Genomic DNA, 21,232 nt, shown 5'->3' on the forward strand with positions numbered 1-21,232 from the left:
GCAGATGGCAAATAATTAAGGTTGCATAACATTTCCCATTAAAAGAGCCTTGTTTCAGTCTCTTTATAACTTTGCTAGATTTAAATGGTTTGGCCTCTGCTTCTCTTTTGCCAGGTTCTCTCCCTTCTTTTTTTATTTTGTTCATCTTCAGCAAATGGACCAATTGCTGAAGAATGAGACATGGGGAGTAATGGGGACTTTTGCACCTTGAAAAAAAAAAACCCATAATTTCAGTCTCATAAGGATGGCTTAAGACCACTATGCTTTAAAGGAAAGATTTGAAACTGAGAATGGTATGAATTTGGTTTTAGAGCTACACCTCATTCTCTTCCTATGAACAGCCATCCAAATTAGCCGCATAAAATAGTGACAGCTCATGCCTGACGGGGATGCAGTCAGCATTGGAGTGCTATATTTCTATCCAGGTTTTTTGGCTGAACTGAGGCAGCAGCCTTTCCTCTCAGTCACTTCGGGCTCATCAGCGTTTGCGTGATTTGCCATCCCCGTGGAATGAATGAGCACGCTCCTCCCTGGAGCTCCCAGGGCTGAGCGGGACTTTCTTTCCCTGGCTGCTTCCAGTCTCTGCAGGCTGCTTTGGCACCAGGCACATCGACTGCTGGCATAGAGGTGTCCGCTCCTCCTGTGCTGCCCAGGTACCTGCTGCTGGGAGTGCAGGAAAAGTGACCTGATGCCACTAGAGAGATGTGGGGGGGAGGAGGTGGCATTTGGGTTGGAACAATGCTGGCCAGAAAACTACAAGGGTAAAAAGTAGAAAGGCAAGAGAAGAGAGTTGCAGGGTAAGCAGGTTCAGGAACAAGAGAAGGAGGCTGAGGCAGTGCCTGAGGAGCTGCGGAGGGGGATGTAAGATCAGGAAAGGAGCAAAGGATGCGATTCAATAGGGAAAAGAGGAACGGGAGTGCAGCTGGTGGAAAGGAATGGAAAATATTGGCAAAACACATTGTTCTCCCCACCTAGTGGCAGGGTGGTAAGTTTGCCAAATCAATTCTGTTATCCCAGAGAATACAGCACCCAGATTTTTTGAACTGATTTAATAATGGGGGGTTGGTGGGTGAGGGATGGTGGTGGTGTGTAAAGTTACCTATTTTTTATGCTTGTATGTTTTTTAATTTTAGGTGATGACTGGTACATGTCAGGACATAATGCAAGCTTCTTGTTAACTTTTAAGGTTCCAAGTTCAAGTACTGAAAAGTTAGGAAATCTCAGAGTGAAACTTGCCCATGCAACTTGGTTCAACGTAACCTATGCATGTACATACTATCAAATAATTAAGCATGTGATTGTGCTCTTGGAAGTTAATAGCCCTCTCATTAGCAAGTCTAAACAACAGTGAGGCTTTGATCTGCCTCAGCAGTACTGCATACCTAAAGTTGTAAAGATACAACTTAGTGGAAACTTCACTGCAACTTTCTTCTAGGTCAGTGTCTAAAAACTTTCTGGGATTTGAAACAGTTTGTAGTTCAGTTACTAGAAACATTAGTCCAAATACTAAGACTTGCACAAATCATTGTATCAACAGTGAGAGGCATTTGTTGCAAAATACTGAACATTTAAGGGTTTTGGCTTAAAATAACTTAGAGGTTTGGTTTTTATTCTTGAATAAGAATAAATAGCTTTATTTTGATTATGACATGATGCAGTGCATAGTCAGATGTTTTACATTACATATTCTGTCATGTCATCCTTATAAAACATTTAAAAAATAGAATAAAAAACGTAGAAAATGATAAGGAACAAAGCAAAGTGTTTAACGCTTATCCTATTCTTTGTTCTGTCTGTTAGACACAATCCAACCAGCATCATGGTGGATTTTCCTCAGGTAACCAAGGCACCAAATGCAATGCCAATAACAGGGGTTTTTTAACACCCTGTTTGATTTGGTGGATAGACAGACTACCTATGTATATCAGACTATGAAAGCAATGGGATGAGGTAAGGTAAGATTTTTGTTGCTCCTGTTAGAAAGGTAGACTAAGAAATGTTATTTTTGATTCATTTTCTGTAGCAACCTGTTGTTACTTACGTTATTTCTCTAGAAGACTTAATTTTCAGGGGTTAAAACCTGAATACAACTGGATCCTCTCAGACTGGTTTTGAAATCATGGAACTTGCTTAAAATAAAAGTTAGTCGGAAACAAAAGGTTTCCCTGAAGACTGGAGAGGAAAAAAATGTGAAATTTATGTCTCCAAAGGCTAAGAGCTGCGAGTTATGGCAGTCAGGCAATGCAATCACCAAGAGAGCTAACAAGCAAGTGCTTGGAAAGCCAACGACATCAATGCTTGAGGAACTAAATGAAAACCTGCATGGACTTGGAATGATTTTTGGTTTTTATGATGTATAAAGAGTTGCCATAGTACTGGACATAGGGCAAATGTTTGTGCTTACAGTAGAGTAGTCTGTGGCTGTGCCTAAGAGAAATCAACTGCCCATGGAGATTCTATAGAGAAAGAAGTTTTGCTTTTCTTAAAAGCTTATGCACATGGTGGTGGGGGGATGGAAGAGTGGGGGGCTGGCAGCATATAGAGATAAGCTCCCCATTTTAGTGGTGTGACACTCAGCCTAAGATCCCTAGGGAAAAAAATATACTTTGGTTTTGCTCGTGTACCTGAACTGATGAATTATTCTTATAAAATGAAGGCCAAAGAGCTCTAGTAACCATTTGATGTATTCATATTAAAGAGACTTTAAAAGTAAATGTTGGTGTTATTTAAAGATTGTATGTGAGTACCTTCCTGTTCAAATATATAACTTTGCCTTTCTAAACACATAGTCATTTATATAGTTTTTCTAAAGATATGGAACTCAGAAATAATTAAGGTTGTTTGTGCAGCCTCAGTTCTGCATATGCAGTGTTGTAATTAGCTATTAGGGTCTGCTGCCCTTATACCAAGCAATACCTTACTCGCCAGGAAGTCCTGTTTCCTGGCAGCTGGATATCAGTAAAGAACTGGTCCCTGAATTGAAAATAGCATTTTCGAGTTTCCTGTGATGTTCACTTTGAAACATAAGTTTTCCAACAAATGGTGTCTTGAGAATTTAGTTGAGCTCTTGGCTGGTAGTAACTATTTGTCTTGTGCCTCCTTGAATATGACAGTGTCGTCCTGGCACGGTTTTTATTTTTTACAGTGATTGAAGTAACTAAGGATAAGTCATGCAACAGAAATATATTTTCTTAAGTCAGTGTTTCAGCTTTGTTCCCTGCCCAGCAATGGTAGGAAACATTCCTTTTTGCTTCACTCTTTCTGAATATATGCACTTTGCACCACATTAAATGCTTGTTTTATTTAGTTTACAGTAATAGGATATATCTTTTATATGAAGAATGGGAGAAGAATTAGAAAATGGAGTGTTGCACTTGCTCTAAGTGGTTACAGCATCCCTTCTAGCGAGGTAGAGGCAGGCTAGCAGAAAACTGCTTGTTTTCCTCAGGCAAGTGTACTCTCGATTAGAGTAATGGCTTGAATGTGTGCATCTAGGAACTTAACTGCTAAATAACAGCATACAGTCTTTGTAGTTTTAACTGTTTCAGAAATAATTGTCTGCACAGAGTAGGTTATATAAACAAAGCATGGCTTCTCTGAATCTTCCTGCTGACTTTAGTTGAGAGGTTGTTGTTGCTATAGCGACTGGCAGGCATTATTCATGTTTTATGCTTCTAAGGCTGGAAGGAGGACTCTGAACATCTCTGCAAAATTTGTGAGCTGCAGAGCTTCGCCCAGGAAACCCTGCAGCGGTGAAACAATTACCTACATTACTTGTATTGGTCCCACTAAGCTGCAGGTGGTCTAGAATTTACCCCTCTCTGGAAGAGAAATCCCAGCAGATGTCCCAGGCATAAATCTAAGTGGCCTAATGTGGTATTGTGTGAAGATAATTAGGTGCCAGGAGCAGCGCAGCTATCTCAGCATAATGTTTAACTTGGCTTTTCAGCCAAGATGAGCTCCTGTGTTTGGAGTCTGGTGTGGACGAGGCTCTCCTACATTCAGTTAGCTTCGGGTGCTGAGGCAGGAGAATGAAATCCACACGGTAATGAACTCTTTCCTCAGCAAACAAGGTCATGGTACTTCATTATTTAAGAAGTTGCATCTTGCAGAAATCTCTGCAGCTTCTATAGCCAATTATAGTCAATTTTACCCCATGCTCCTTTGCATAGAGCACTAAATGCCTTAGACTGTTAGTGTTAAACAGTACTACTGCTTTTTTTTCCCCCCACATCCTCCCTTCTTGTGTTTTGAACATCCTTATTTTTACTGATTCTTTGGTAAAATATTTGATAAGATCTCACTAAAGGCAGTTGTCAGGGCCTGTGCAGGGCAATCTCAGTCTTAAGTCACTTACTTGTTTGTTTTTGCAAATGTATTTCTCCTATTGCTGACTAGGATGAAAATAGCTGCTAAATCTATAGGCTAGGTTGAAGTTATCCTATTTCTCTTCTTGCGATGGGCCCCCATTTATTAAGTAAATAAGTAATTATTTACTTATATTACAAATAAAGTAATTCAGCAGAATTTCTTTTGCAACCCAGTTTTCTTCATTGAAGCAATAGGATGAGACTGAAGATGGTTTAAAGCAATTACGGGATGAAGGCCAGGAGTCCACTTAGTTCAGTTGATACAGAGATGCTGAGTTTAAAGTAATTGAAAGCAGAAATCTTGGATAATGGAAATCTCTTAAGCTTTATTGTAGGTGTCTTTTAACAGGGATGGGAAGTGAGGGAATTGTCCTTCATGTGGCAGGCTAGTAACTTGGACTCCAGTGAGAGCTGCTGTGTTACTGGTAGAAGCTCTGTGGAAAGAAAGTGGTTGGGGGTAATGAGAAGGTCAAGGAGTTGGTCAGTGTCCTGAAAGTAATGCAGTGGGAGAGCTGTGTTGTAGGTCTCACTTGAATAGTTATGTAAGGTGACAGTGCAGAGTAACTTACCTAGAAAGAAGGCTTTGAGGGGGAATAGTCCTATTTTTGAGCTTTCTTCTCCTTACAAAGTTCATATCACTTCACTTTTGCATGTTTTTTTGCCTCTTTAAAACTCTTGCAGCCCTTCTTGGGGCAGGGGGGAGAATGCTAGAAACACCCTAGAATTCAGAGTATCCCTGCAGTTATACACACAGCAGAGAAGGATTATTAAAGCAGAAAAATAAGCTGCTGAAATCTGTCTTTTCTATATAATGTCCAGAAAGCCTGTACCTATCTGAGTTTACTCCGTATAGAGAAAAAAAGCGGTTCCAAAGACTCATCTGGCTTCCATGGTCTAAACCTCACCTGTCAAGAGCAAAGCTCAGCAGACTGAGATGTCAGTAAAGATAACAAGTGTTTGTTCTTACCTAGGGCACCTGCACCTGAACATGGTATGCGCATATGGGGATGTCCCCATATGGCAACAGGATGACTCTGTTTCTATAGAAAGAGATTAATGAGGCAGAAAAACAGTTGTGCTTTGCTTTTGAGTGATCAGTATGTTGCCATGGCAGAAGTAGCACTGTTACAGGCCTGTTCTCTGTCTTAAACGTGAAGTCACTGGGATGGTAGCTATGAACCTCGGTGGATGTGGCATTAAGTCCTGTCAGACTAGTGCAGCCTGAACAAATTTGGGAAGAGTTGAAAGCACAGAGGAAAGCATGGGTATGCGCTGAGCTCAGCAGGGATGTGATGGCTTGTGAATGTCAGTGGGATGGCAGGAAGAAAGCACTGTGTTGGTCCACGAGCTTGTGGGAGTCTCCTGAATTAATCAGTAGATATTGCTCGTTTTATGAAATATTAATTTTAGTTAAAAATACATATTGCATCAAAAGAATGTTTTTGTTTTATTTTTTTTGTCGGGGGGCGGGGGGGGGAACATGACCTTCTCTTACTGCAAAGCTGAGACCAAAGAGATTGCTTTGTTTTTAAGAATGTTAAGATCTCAAGATCAAATTGCTTAATAGAGCAATGTATAGCAGAGTATTCATTTTCCCCTTCTCTCCATCCCCATATTTACTTTACTGGAGTTGCTATCTGTGTTTTTCTAGAACTCAAAGGCTGCAATATGCTTTGATCGTTGTGCCCTCTGAACAAGGACATCAAATAATGAATACTCAAGTTGCTCTCCCCAGCTCAAGTGATCTGACCTTGGGATCAGTGTGATACTGAACGCAGGCTAGTCTGTGCCTAATTATCCGGTTCTCAGTGGTAGGTATAAGCATCATCGTGACTTGGAAATACTTACAGGAATTACCTCACAGTTTGGAGCAAGGTCTCTAGTTGAAGTCCAGAAATGTTTTTCATCTAGAAAAATGTACAGGTGCTCCATTTCATAATCTCTGAGGTGACCTTCTATGTGCAACTATTACAACAATACACTGACACAGATCCTGGATGTGAGGATCTGTCTGATATTGTGGTCACAAATGCCTGCAGCAGTTGGAAGTCTGAGGAGGAGAGGCAGGTAGTACTCTTGCACCTTCACTGAAAGTGTTTCGCCCTTGAGCAATGGGCTCACAAATAAATCACTGCAGGTTGCATATTGCCCAGTCTTGGTGTTTGAGGAGCACGCGGCCTAAGACAGGTTGCACAGCACAAAATGTGTGGAGTCGGGAGGTGACGTTGCCATGCATGCCCTCAGGTGGTAGCATTTTAGCTTTTATTTTGGTGAAATGTAATTAAAAAGCTTCTTTTTGTGTTTCTTATCTGTATCTGGCGGAGCTTGCCAGCTGCCTGATAAGATGCAGAACCACTGCTTCATATCACAGGCTTTTTCAGCACATAACAAGGATCTTTTTTCCAGTGGTCCTTTTATGTCAACATCGTTGTTTTATATTGCAGTGTAATGATGCAATATAATTATCCAGAGGAAATAATGTGTCAGCTTTTTTTTTGTAAATGCTGTTACAGTTATTGTGTTTCTTTTATCAACTTTAAGAGACTCTAAGCAGCAGAAGGGCTGTCCCTACAAAGGCATTCAATTTGGAATGTTCTCCTACTTTATTTAATATTTTAGGATGCAATGTGTTTTAAAGCCAGCATCGTCAGCCAAAAGTAATCTTTTATAAATATGCATTTCCCAATAGAGTAGTTACACAATTTTAATCTAAAAAAAAAGTGGCCCTTGTAGTTATTTCCGTCATCCAGTTTTATGTCTGTGGATTGTTTCCAAAGAAATCTAGTTATGCTTCTGTTTTTAGTGTTTTACAGTTTAGTGCTGAATTAGCTGTGGCAATTTTAAATCATCTGTTTATCTTCCTAGTCTGCAATATGATGAAAACAATGGTAACTTCTATACTATTCTATGAGTATTAAACACTAATGCTGGTGAGTTTTCGTTTCTACTTAGCTCACACAGGACACCAGAGATGAAGAACATCAGTAACAGTGCTTTGTATGGCAAGTCTGGTGGTAGACTTGTGTGATAAGTGCCAGACCAGAAAGAACTGGGATGGTCTCTTAATTGGTGTCTCTTAATGTATTTATATTTGCAAACTAGACCTTTAAGTTCCACGGTGTTGGAAGTGTGAAAATATGTACTTCAGGTTCAAGCTTCTAAGAATTTAAAATATTTTAATGAAAAATTAATTCATAGGTGTGTTTAAATAAGACAGGAATTTTTCTTTGCTTTACTGTTTCAGTGACTAGAAACGCAACACAGATACCCTGTCACTCTTGTGCATCAAAACTCTAACTTGCAAATGTACTCTGTAAGTACTGCTATTTAGACTTTAAAAGAATAAGCATTTTACATTTGCTAAAGATGGAAATTTCAAAAAGTTTATATCTGAAATTGCGAAGACTTGTGTTACCTGTACTAAAAATAGCAAACCAGTCTATAGTCTGCAAGTACTCTTTGCTTCACCCTAGTTCCCTCAACAGTTCCTTTGACCTACTTCCCTTAACAAGAGAATCTAGGTTGTTGACGTCTAACCAAAATTAGGCACACCTCTCTATTCTTTTAAAATGGAAATCTAGATCTTGGTTTTAAATCACTAGAGTTCAGTAGATCTAAGCCTTTTAGGGAATTCATGTGCATTGCCATTCTTACTGCCTCACTGATATAGTATTGGGCAGAACCTTGTAAATCTCTTTTAAATAATTTTATTAGTGTTTCTAATTAGAACGTCTTGTTACAAAAGGGTTTTGATTGGAGCTCTAATGGCATAACCATACCTGTTCTGCTATCAGTTTTCCGAAGCATTTAAGAAGCCTGAGGGTATTGGTTTGGATGTGCTTCTGTTTTTCTTCCAAAGTGGTAGCTCTGTTAGGAAAATCTTTCCAGTGTCTTTTTATGAACCATTTAAACCAGGGCTTTTAAGAGGGCTTGGGTTTTTCTGGGTGGAGGGGAGGGTGTTTGACAGTAAGTGTGCACAGCATAGGCTTTCCATCCTGATGCTTCAGTTCTGTTCCTACCTGCATGCTCTTCCCCAAAAGGATTAACCTGAAATAAAGCTAGTGCACTGTCAGTGTCTTGCTTCCCCCCTTCCCTAAAAAGCACACATCTCTTGTGACCAAGTTGCTCCAAAATGCACATTAATGTCATGCAGGCCTCCCTTCCTATCTGAATCCTGAAGACTGGAGGGGAAAAAAATGTGAAATTTATGTCTCCAAAGGCTAAGAGATCCTATCTGAATCCTCTCCTTGTCCCTCCCACAACCTGTCTCTGTCCTGCAGTCCTCCCATCCCCAGATGTTTCCCTTGCTTTCCCATCCTGTTGTGCTAAAAAAAAAATCTTGATTTCTGAGCTCAGCCCCAGCACTGAATCAGTCCCTGAGCCTTCCTGGAGAAGTCAGGAAGCTCTTTGTCCATAGTGACTGAGAGCAGAGGTTTTGTACTGTGCTGGTTCGCGCCTGACCTCAGCAGCTGCTCAGGGGGCATCTGCTGGCTACCAGGACAGCACATCCACTGCACAGAAAGGTCCCTGCAGCAAGATTTTTAAGGGATGAAGTTTGCTTCAGAATGGTCTGTGGATAGAAGCTGACTGCTGGCAGGCTACTTGCTCTTTGGAGGCCAGCAGCAACACACAAACCACCATCTTTTACTTCCTTCAGGGAAGGGAAGTTTGAAATTGTTGTTGCAGAGGAGATGTTTTATATTAATAAAATGCTGATGCTTAGTTCCTGTGTTCCTGCAAGGTTCAGGTGTCAGAGTAAACATCTCTAACATGACTGCTCTGAGCACTACGTAGAAATGAATTTCAGTGATGAGAGAAGGAGGTGGTTTGGTTTTGTGTTCAAGCTTTTGTGTTTGAGTGTCTCTGCTTGATCCATCTCCATGCTTCGCAGCAGGGTTGTATTGTAACGTGTTAGTTCAAAGTAAGAATTTTCTTGCTATCTCATTTTGAAGGACTTTCCTCTGATAACTGTTATGTGTTTGCATAAGAGCTTACAAAAGCAAAGCTAGCGCTGGTTGCGGGGTAGTTTTGGTACACTCAAAGGACTGTTTTATAACAATCTTATTAAAAAAAGCACATCAGGTCCTGAACAAGATTAGGGCTCCAGAGTGTGCTTACACAGCGAATAAATGAAAGCAAGGAGTAGCCTTGACTCAGCCCAGACACAGCTGGTAGAAGCAGCAGTGTAAGGAAGTTGGTCTGTCCAAGGTCAGTCCGACTTCCAGTACAGTGCAGCAATGCCAGAAAATATTGTCTCCGGCTGTGCTAGAACAGATTGTGAGACTGCTTCTCCCAAGCCCCTCTTGAGTGTTAGTTTCAGAGTTGTTATTGACAGATGGATTTTGTGAAAGCTATGGTCTTTAACAAGTGCACATGTGGGTTTTTTCTTTAAAGACTTATTGCCTCCCACATTTCTGAAGAGGAGAGTGGAACATAACTTTTTCCTGACTTACTCTGAAGATTTTAATATTAGACATCCAGCTGCTTGGTTTTTTTCTTTTTATCTCTCAGCTGAGCTGCATGCATCTTGGTAATTTTTGGCCAGACATAGGACTTTCAGACATATTTATCTCTGGAGAGATTGTTGTCCTTTGTTCCCACGCTTCCAATCTGAAAATACAAGTGACGGATTAAGTGTGGAGTGCAAGTATGGAATGAATGTGGTACTTAACTCTAGAGCAAAAAACAGCACAAAATATTACTTAGCATAAAACTGACACCGTTTCCCACAGCATTCTCCAGAAGAAACTGGCTGCTCGTGGCTGGGACGGGTGTACCCTTTGCTGGGTAAAAAAAATGTCTGGATGGTTGGTCCCAAAGAGTGGTGGTGAATGGAGTTAAATCCGGTTGGCAGCCGGTAGCAAGTGGTGTCCAGGGCTCAGTACAGGGCCAGTTCTTTTTAATATCTTTATCAACAACCTGGATGAGGGGATTGTGTGCACCCTCAGTAAGGCTGCAGGCATCACCAAGTTGAGCGGGAGCATTGATCTGCTTGAGGGTAGGAAGGCTCCACAGAGGGATCTGCACAGGCTGGATCGATGGGCTGAGGCCAATGGCATGAAGTTCAACAAGGCCAAGTGCCGGGTCCTACACCTGGGTCTCAACAACCCCATGCAGCAACCGGCTTGGGGAAGAGAGTCTGGAGAGCTGCCTGGTGGAAAAGGACCTGGGGGTGTTGGTCAACAGCCGGCTGAATATGAGCCAGCAAAGTGTCCAGGTGGCCAAGAAGGCCAACATCATCCGGGACTAGGGAAGTGATCATCCCCCGGTACTCAGCACTGGTGAGGCCCCACCTCCAGTACTGTGTTCCCTTTTGGGCCCCTCATGACAAGAAAGACACTGAGGTGCTGGAGCGTGTCCAGAGCACGTGAGGGGTCTGGAGCACAATTCTTACGAGGAGTGTCTGAGGGAGCTGGGGTGGTTTAGCGTGGAGAAAAGGAGGCTGAGGGGGGAGACGTTATTGCTCTCTACAGCTACCTGAAAGGAGGGTGTAGTGAGGTGGGGGTCGGTCTCTTCTCCCAAGTAACAGGCGACAGGACAAGAGGAAACAGCCTCAAGTTGCACCAGGGGAGGTTTAGGATGGCTATTGGGAAAAATTTGTTCACCGAAAGGGTTATCAAACATGGGAACAGGCTGCCCAGGGAAGTGGTTGAATCACCGTCCCTGGAGGTATTTAAAAGATGGGCTGATGTGGTGCTTAAGGGCATGGTTTAATGGTGGTTTTGTCAGTGTTAGGTTAATGGTTGGACTTGATGATCTTAAAGGTCCCTTCCAACCTAGGCGATTCTATGTTGTTTGTCTAAGTATATGTATGGACACTATTGATAATGCAAACAAGACGAAATTATAAAGATTTGCAAGATATATTTTACTGTAAATATGGGGCGTAGCTTTTACATGTGTACATATTGCCAAAGTCTTATTCATAAGCTATGGATGTAAGAAGAGGCAAAAGTTACAAGCAGTGGGAAAACTTTTATTTGTGTTGAACTTTGTTTTCCCTGTATCCAGCCCCTGGATCACAGCTCACATGAATTTGTTAGTAGGGTAAACACTTCAATTTTACCATTAGAGAAAATTTCACACCCAAACTTGCTCTTTAGTCTTAAAGTTCAATGCTGTTGCTTTAGAATAGAACAGACAGTTGCTGAATGCTTAGACTCTTATTCCAAGTCAGGTATTCGGGATTTCGGTCTTAATGTCATTCTGCATCTAAGCTAATAAACTTTTTCAGCCCACCCAGCAGAGCAATACCTCTGATTTGATTGACTTGCTAGTCAGCCACTGTTCCCGGTGGGTAGATAAAACTGCCTAGACTAGCCCCACTTCTTCATGCTTGCTTATACAGTCCTAGGAGGTTCTGTTCTCTGCTTAATTCTGACTAGTTCAAACTATGCTTTTTACATTGTGCATATCAAGCATAAGATGCTATATAAAATAAGCATGTGAACCAAAGAGTGGAGGGGTTGGTTTGTTTTTGGAGTACTGTTCACAAGGAAGTAATCGGTGATAGCGGAACTGGATGCTAAGGAGTAAAGAATATATCAGTTCTCAGTTAACTCTGTTCTAAATTTCCCACTTTAAGACAGGGTTTCCTCTGCTACATAGTGGCAACACTTTTTGAATGAGGCACTAGTTTGTTCCAGTTGTCACTTCTGATGCCTTACCTGTCTCCCAACACACACCCTCTGGCACTCTTTGACAGTTAAGTAGCTGTTCAGTCTAACTGGGGGATTAGCTGACAAGTGACAGGGACAGAATTGCTAGATTTTTGTCATTTTTGTTCCCTTAGTCCCTCCTCTTCTGTTCTAGCTATTTCTTTTTTTCTCCTGGCTGTTTTTCAGTACTTCTGTCTCTCACTTGTGGAATTAGAACAAGAAACTGGAAGACACTATTTCCTCTTTGCTGCTCAGTGCCCCCTTTACCCGGAGGCGTATCTGAACTGTCAGGCACATGGAGATGTCTGCATGCATGCCTTAGGCTTGCCTGTGCATGTGCTCCCATCCACAGTTGTGCAGCCCTTGTATACTTCCCCTTTTCAGATATTTTCTAGGGTGCAGTCCTGTGGGGGCTCTGACATGGGTCCGAGCACCATAGAATCATAGAACTTGTTGGGTTGGAAGGGACCTTTAAAGGCCATCTAGTCCAACCCCCCTGCAGTAAGCGTTTTTTGCTTGTGGTCCCCAAGCGCTCCCTCCCACTGATTATGTCCTACCTCAACTGAACAGAGCTTTAACATCATCTTTCCAGGTCTCCAGCCTTGCTGTGGGGGCTCCGGTTTACCATGCACCTCACTGGGGATAGCTGGTCCATGTTGTGCAGACACGCACTTGATTTGTCACGGTCTGAAGAGCAAATGCTTGTAATCTGCACAGCTCTTGTGTTTTTGAAAAAAACTGTCAAAATGCCAGTGTGGCACTTCCCAGCTCAGTGTTTCCTTGGGATTCTGTGATTTTTCCAGGGTCTGGGCAAATGTTCCTCCTGTTTTCCAGGGCACCTTCCCAGGGTGTCTCAGTCAGGCTTTTCCCCTTAGATGTGCTGTCTTGCTTAGTCTCTCAGGCTAGTCTCCTTTGACCAGAGCTTCCTGGCAGGTAAAGAAGCACTAAAAGTTTATAGTTTCCTCCTTTTTCAAGGTTTCCTATGAGATTTTTCCTCAGCTTTGCATCTTTTAAGATAGAATTTCTCTTTGCACTTGTTTTGCTTCCCACTGCTAGTAATTTTTATTTCTGCTCACAAAGACCTTTTTTGGAGAAGCTGGAGAGAGCTGGTGTTTCTTTACTTCAAAAGAAACACCTTAGAAAAAATGACTTTTAATAACCTTATGGTCTGTCTGACTGATACTGACCATGGAACAGCTTTTTTTTAAGTACTTCTTGCTGTTATAAAATGTGGGGTTTTTTCCCTTTTAGAAAGTAAGCTTTGGTACAAGTACTTGGGACAGGGAATCTTAGCCTCTGTGGGAAGTGACTGAGTGTAATTATAATGGCTGTATGAGAAATGGGGTAAATTGTCATCCTGTATGAAATTGCTTAGTAGAAAAACTTTCTGAAGCTTGTACTCATCCTGGTAATAGAAGCATTGATTGAACCTGTCTGAATGTGAACACGTAGGCATATCGTAACTGATAATAGATTTGTAAATAGAATTAATTTTCATCACAAATCTGCTTTTTGAGGAATAACCTCCCAGTTTTGCACTTGTCTTGTGTCATGGTTTCATCTGGGATAGAGTTAACTTTCTTACTGGCAAGGTAAAACTACTTACTAGTTCAAGGTAAAATTAAAAGCTAAACCTACAGAGATCTTCCCTAGCACGGGTCAGCCTTATGCATCCTTTTCTTTCAGCCCTGCCTCTGGAATGTTTAAATACTGAACTCTGTGCTGCTGCAACTGGCTTTAATTTACAGCTCAGTATTTACAAATGCATATGTATTTGGTAGCAGTACATACTGAATTTTTTTCTCCCTTTTTTCTCCCCTTCCAGACAGAGAAAATGAGGTCTAGTTTTTTGTTTTGTACTGTGTCATATAGTAACGGCAGAGCTGGGAGAGAGGAGCTAAGTAGCTCTGATTCCCGTTCAGGGTCTTATTATAGACCATGCTACATCCTTAAAAGACCAAAATACAAAAATGTAGTGAACATATCAGGATGGCAGCAGAACCCTTTGTGTTGCTTTGGAGATGTAGTCCTGCAGTTTATCTTGCAGATGTAACTTCTTAGGTTTATGAAAGGCAGGTAGGTCTTGACTAACCTGATCTCCTTCTGTGACAAGGTGACCTGCTTAGTGGATGAGGGAAAGGCTGTAGATGTTGTTTTACCTGGACTTTAGTAAAGCCTTTAACACCCTTTCTCACAGCATTCTCCAGAAGAAACTGGCTGCTCATGGCTTGGACAGGTGTACTCTTTGCTGGGTAAAAAACTGGCTGAATGGCCAGGCCCAAAGAGTGGTGGTGAATGGGGTTAAATCCAGTTGGCGGCCAGTCACAAATGGTGTCCCCTAGGGCTCAGTACAGGGCCAGTTCTGTTTAATATCTTTATCAACAACCTGGGTGAGGGGATTGTGTGCACCCTCAGTAAGGCTGCAGGCATCACCAAGTTGAGCGGGAGCATTGATCTGCTTGAGGGTAGGAAGGCTCCACAGAGGGATCTGCACAGGCTGGATCGATGGGCTGAGGCCAATGGCATGAAGTTCAACAAGGCCAAGTGCCGGGTCCTACACCTGGGTCTCAACAACCCCATGCAGCAACAGGCTTGGGGAAGAGAGTCTGGAGAGCTGCCTGGTGGAAAAGGACCTGGGGGTGTTGGTCAACAGCCGGCTGAATATGAGCCAGCAGAGTGTCCAGGTGGCCAAGAAGGCCAACATCATCCGGGACTAGGGAAGTGATCATCCCCCGGTACTCAGCACTGGTGGGGCCCCACCTCCAGTACTGTGTTCCCTTTTGGGCCCCTCATGACAAGAAAGACACTGAGGTGCTGGAGCGTGTCCAGAGAAGGGCAAGGAAGTTGGTGAGGGGTCTGGAGCACAATTCTTACGAGGAGTGTCTGAGGGAGCTGGGGTGGTTTAGCGTGGAGAAAAGGAGGCTGAGGGGGGAGACGTTATTGCTCTCTACAGCTACCTGAAAGGTGGGTGTAGTGAGGTGGGGGTCGGTCTCTTCTCCCAAGTAACAGGCGACAGGACAAGAGGAAACAGCCTCAAGTTGCACCAGGGGAGGTTTAGGATGGCTATTGGGAATAATTTGTTCACCGAAAGGGTTTTCAAACATGGGAACAGGCTGCCCAGGGAAGTGATGGAGTCACCATCCCTGGAGGTATTTAAAGACATGGAGATGTGGTGCTTAAGGGCATGGTTTAATGGTGGTTTTGTCAGTGCTAGGTTAATGGTTGTACTCAGTGATCCTAAAGGTGTTTTCCAACCTAAATGATCCTTTGATTCTTCTAAATTCACAAGTGAATGACCTAAAGTGATAAAATTTCACATGTGACATTTCTTTATTTACTATTACAAAATGAAGATACGGTAACTTAGTCTGTATTCTTTCCATTTTTTTTCTCTGATTCAGTTAGGTACTTGATAGAAGTATATACTTAAGTATTTAGGCAACACAAAATCCATTTTAACCCAGGTATTTAACTCGTATTGACAAAGAACCTGTATTGTTCACATTATTGTTTCACACTTGTATTTTAATCCCCAAAAGCTGCCTTAAATTTGAAGTCCTACACTGTTCTGTCCTTTTAAGCAATTAATGGTTGCACATATCTTAAAATCATCTAATAGATGTGTGTCTGGGCTTTTATTGCTTAGGTAAATTTACTTTTACACAGTTGCAGTTAGGTATTTCATGCAAGGCTGTGTAACTAACACTAGAGGAGAAGTGTGTGGTGAAGGGAGGGAGGGAGAACTGGTTGAAAATTAAGGGGAGAAAGTATGTGACTTTTTTACAGAATCTGTATTTCTGGCAGCTGGAGCAGATTATTCCGTAAATTTGAAGCAGCTTTGTCAAAGTTCATCTCATGGCAAATTGGAGTTTTGCTAACCTGTAGTGAGCTGCTGCAGGTTTTTACATCAGTGACTTTGGATGACATGCTAGATAATGTTGAGCATACAGTTGTGATTATATGGTAGTAGGGATGTGGCTTTAGTCAATAAAAGTAGAAAGTTCAGAGCAATCCTTTCATCAGGCCAATCCTCTATCACCATCAGCTGCTACCCAGTTACTGAGCACTTAACAGGCATAGCTGAAGATGGATAATCCAGCTCAATTTTAAAATTACTATTAACTTTAAAAAATGGTGTGGGGAGGAGCTTCCAACCATAATACAACGTTGCATAGATGTGTTTAGAAAGAAAACAAGGTTTTGATTCTGCCAGTGCTTTAGTCAGTGGACGATTTCTATGCAGGATGGATGTTAGATTCTCACCTGGGGAGGAAGGCCAAAGAGAAAAGTTTAATAACTGACCAGAGCATCCTGGTTCAGAGAATTCATTTGTGGATGGCTGTTGGAAGACCATTCACTGAAACAGGTCCTTGCAAAGTGAAGGTGGGGTGGTGCAGCTCTTTACAGCTTTTCTGTGGAAGGTTGGGTTGGGGTGTTTATCTGTATGATCTGTCTTTCAATTGGGATGGGTGGGCAGTGTGGTTCTTGTGTAGCTCTGGGCAAATCACTTAGTGTTTCATCAACATCAAAAACACTAGAAGAAAAAAAACTCCACAACCATCAGTAGAACCACATACCAGAAAATACCTGATGGGGTTGAATAAAAGAGCCAGGCTTCTCTTCATAGCACAGTGACAACACAGGAGATGATGGGCACAAAACTGCAGTACAGAAACTACTGTTCCGACATAAGAACAACTTGTCCACTGTGAAGAGTGGTCAAAGACTGGCACAGGTGGCTCAGAGCGGTTGTGGAGTCTCCATCCTTAGAGATATTGAAAACCCAAGCGGGCATGGCCTGCTCAAGGCAACCCAACTTTGAGCAGAGGGGATGAACTAGATGATCTCCAGAGATCCCTTCCAGCCTCAACAACTCTGATTCTGTGATTGTCTTCCCCAATATATCTACACTCTTACCCAGGCTGTCTTCAGCCTTTTGAGTTTCCAGAATGCTTCACAGAAAAATATCCTCTCATTTCTAACACTTCTTTATGCAACTTTTATTCCTTCCATGCAAAGATAGCGGTTCAAGATAAGCAGCAGAGCAAGTTTTAGGTAGTTGAATGATGTCTCTTCTGGCATGTGTTAGGTTATTGAGTCTTGCTGGAACCAGTATTGTCAATATTTAGGTTTGGATTTTAGATGTTTAGTTGTCTGATTAATCTGTTTGTATCTTAGAGCAAGAGGTGTTTTATGTGGGAGCACACCTACACTAGATACTTGTGCCAATTCTTATTTGATACCCAGCATCATTAAAACTCATGATTGTGCCATCTGTTCTTTTCTCCATCACTTGTTATATGGGTGGTCATATGAATGTGTATTCAAACAAAATATTCCAAGGAAATGTCAGACAAGAGGAAATATGGAAGAAAGTATTACTTTTTGTACCTAGGCTCTGTTACAAGCATATTATCTGGATGACATTTAAATCCATTGCATAATCCCATGGTGCAATGCTTGAAGAAAATAATGCACGTGCACTGTATAAGATATGCAAAGAAGCTTCTGCTGAAGCTATCGGAACATCAGTGCTCTCACTAATGCTCAGAAACTATTTCTTACACTTTTATAACAGTTTCCTCTTCTATGTGATGTCCCAGGCCAGGCTGATGGGAATCATGATGTAGGTTCCCCGTGTGTTACAGCAGGAATTTTTCTGAGAAAGTTCTAAATGGCTGATTCAGGCAGGAGGAAAGTCTGTTCTACCTGCCCCCTGGCTCCCCCCCCAAGTTAAGGTAGTAGTAAGATATAAAGAGTTTAAATGCACTTACTCTGGTGAATAAAACACTTTTTTCCAGGCTTAGTATTACCCATTTGGGACACTGATAATGATAGATTCTACAAAGCCTGGAGGTTCAAGTGTTCAGTGTTGCTCAGATTATCTTGCCAAAAATCAGTCCATCTACCTATAGAGTAAACTAATCCTTTGTATGAGGCCTTTAAAATGGCAAAATACTAAAATCTTTTATAGGGCTGCCTTTAAGGTGTGACAATTCTTATTGTGATTTGGAATCAACATTTGTTAGGTTCAACAGTAGTTTCTTCTATTGATCACAAGAGTGATCAATACAGTCATCAGGGAGGGGAGTGTGTTTTTTGACAATTATTTAAAATTTCCCACATGATTTTTTTTTTTTGTGCTGAGATGATGTGATTTTTGAACAATGCTCTCAGCAAAACTTTGCTTATGAGCACTAAACATTTGATCAATGCGATTTTCTATTTCACTCACCTGCTTCCTCCCTGCAAAAAGGGACTACAGTAAGTGTCACATAGGCTCCTTCTGCTACCTTTTATCCTTTATGTTCATCCTGGAACATGCCTATGGAAGGGAAAAAGGGGGGAAAACAGACTTTTGTCAGGCAATGAAAGGAATGAACTCACTGAGGCACTAAGGCTTGAGTGTGTATTGTTAAAGCTGACAAGCGTAAGAAATTGCTTGCAGCCTTCTGAAAAAAAACTTTTAAAAGTATGTTTTCTAAAGTGGGTCTAATACAGTAATGCCTGTTTAAAGCTGGAGTATTATTTTTTTCCCCAACTTTAATGTCTAGTGATATTTTAATTTAAATGAATTGTGGCATGTGTGTTGTTTTTTTTTTTTTTCCCCTCCCCTAAGCTTTATTGATACAACTGTCTCTTTATCCTTGCTCACAAAAACTTTCTAGCTATTTGTGGAAGGGTTCTTAGAATTCTTACTATTTGTCTTTAGAGTCTTCCCAGATTGCTGTTTTCTGGACTCAAACACTCCTATAGTGGAACTGCTGGAAACGAAGATTAGTAACCTGAGAAAATCATGGAATCCAATTTCCTGACTTGGCTTTTAATTATAAATAGATGCTGAGCCACAGATATGGTTGTGATTTGAAGTATAATAATGAATCTTTTGGGTTTTCTTTATAAAGGGTTATTGAAAGGGCACTCAGAACCACAAAATTATCTCTTTCTCGACTGACAGGATCTGATCAAAAGTCTATTGAAAATAATGGGATCATCTCCTCTATTAGATTTCATTCAGGTCATAAATTGTCCTCTCTTCAGTTCTGCATAATGAGTGTGTTAATAATTTGTAAAGAGTCTATGAGGTTTTTACCCGTATCTTGTACCATACCTTTAGAAAGCCAGGATCTGCAAGTCACCTTTAGCAATAGTTTCCTCATTGCATCCAAACATTGCAATGTGTTTGGATGTTTGCTTCTTCAAAGTCACTCTGCAGTTTCATTCTGTTATTCCACTAACTTGCTATTATCAGTGTGATTAATTCAGCTTCCTCCAATGGAAATTAAATTTAAAAAAAATAAAAAAAAAAATAAAGGCTGCTGTTCTTTGGAAGTAGTTTTTTCCAAAGCATCACTGAGAAGGAAGAGGAAAAATTTGCTACGTGTACAGCATTAGCATAGCATGGAAAAAAAAATCATAGACCTTATTAAAACCAGCATTGTTGAAATAGAATCTTCTTGTGGTTCTTTCCTCAACTTGAATGGGAAACTTGTATTGTGGCTTCAATGTTTTCTGTGTAACCTGCAGGTTTTTTTTCCTATGCAAAATGGTATAGAGTGGTATTAAAGTGGCATTTCAGAACACTCTGGTTTTAAAGGGAATTCAGTGACACTTAAGTTGCATTATAAAAGAGTGGTTGAGCTGATGTTTAGTAATATGATTAATTAATCGCTTTCCTTTTTTCCTTATTTTAGCAGCCGAAGGGTCTAAAATACAAGACAAGAAAGTCACTTCAGGACAAAGCAACACCGGAACTAAACCAGGTACGTCATTCCACATGCTTCATGTTATAATAGTGTCTGCCTCAATGGTGTATGAAAAACAGTTGTTGTCTTAGGAACTTTTGAAATGTTTCGTGCTCTTCTACCTCTCTCACTGTTTCGGTCAAAACTGGTATCAGTGAGATACTGATATTTCATATTTAGTTAGGCTGGAATCTCTGATTGTTTGCAAAGAAGAAAAACTGAAAAAAATCTACTTTCAGTATAGTTTAGGAATGAGGGCTGGGACGTAAGATAAGGCAACAGAAGCTACTGTATTTGCAAATGTGCTTTCATGAGAATTACCTGCTGCAGGCAAGGATTTGCAGCTTTATATAAATGTGCTTCTGTTCAGTCATTTCTTCACTTATCACAAAGCATGCCATATTCTGTAATATACTCTATGCAGTGAGCAGATGTTTGTCATTATTTCACCGTACCTGATTGGTACATTGTGTGGATTTAATTCACTGTTCTCTTACGTTGTTGAAAGTCTGTGTACTAAAATGCTTAATGTAGTCCTTGATGCCAAGAGTCAGTTCCACTTGCATGCTTAGACCAAGATGCAGAAGAGCACTTAAATATCTAAATTCTGCCTGTATTGCAATTCAGGTACCCAAGCTTAAAATATGCAATCAATAATAATCTTGTATAGACGCCTGAGAAAGCATAGGTGCTTGTGTCGCTGAGGACTAGGCACACAGTAAGCACACCCTTTTCAACTGCTTGACAGTCAGGCAGCTCAGTGGCTGTTTTGTACTGACAGACTCTTCTCTGTCCCCAAACTTGGGTACCTTTGGCTGATGTCCCCAGGGGGAAGCAGTCCCGGTGCTGTGTTGAGATCTCACCTCACATGCTCTGGCAGGCAGTGCTGAGTCCAGCACAAAACGCAGCATTCTTGGCTGCTCTCAATCAGAAAGGCAGTGGGAAAAAGAGGGGAGAGAATGGAGATAACATTACTCCCTTCCACAGCAAAAACAGAACTCTTGGCGTTGGACAGCATTCAATATCTACTTTATCCCGGAGTCATTCAACCCCAGTTTTCATTTCTAAGGAGAATGTCCTAGCTACTCCTATGTTCCCTTCATCTATGCTGGTGTGTAGAAAGGAATGCAAAATTCCTGGGGCTGGAGGGAGGGAGGGCACAGGGACATGTGCAGAGTTTAGCCCTGCGCCCAGCTGGTGAGAGTCCGTGCTGAAGAAAATGTTCCTGAGAGCTGGTGCTTTGTGGTTTTTGTTTGGGGGTTTTTGTCATTGTTTTTTTGTTTTGTTTTTCTTTAGGCTACCTATGAATTTTATGTCAAGCAGTGTTTTTGTCAAAAACCAAACCAAAGAGTTTGCAGTAGGAGTGACAGCTGTCACTTTTAACACTGTGTCTACAGGATGAACAAATATTAGGAGTCCAAGGTAGCTCCAAATGCGTGCATGACAGTGCAAACAGAGG

At 41.4% G+C, this 21,232-nt stretch overlaps 1 protein-coding gene across 10 annotated transcripts in view; it reads left to right on the forward strand.

The window, feature by feature from the left end:
• The window catches only part of MAP7 (microtubule associated protein 7), a 119,514-nt gene that overhangs the window by 47,106 nt on the left and 51,176 nt on the right, over positions 1 to 21,232 (forward strand). For all 10 annotated transcript variants that reach the window (XM_074580625.1, XM_074580626.1, XM_074580629.1 and 7 more), the window contains exon 2: positions 19,723 to 19,791. In XM_074580625.1, coding sequence (XP_074436726.1) covers positions 19,723 to 19,791 — 69 coding nt within the window. The remainder of the gene's footprint in view (positions 1 to 19,722; positions 19,792 to 21,232) is intronic.

This window comes from Larus michahellis, chromosome 3 (assembly GCF_964199755.1).
Source record: "Larus michahellis chromosome 3, bLarMic1.1, whole genome shotgun sequence".
NCBI classification, from domain to species: domain Eukaryota; kingdom Metazoa; phylum Chordata; class Aves; order Charadriiformes; family Laridae; genus Larus; species Larus michahellis.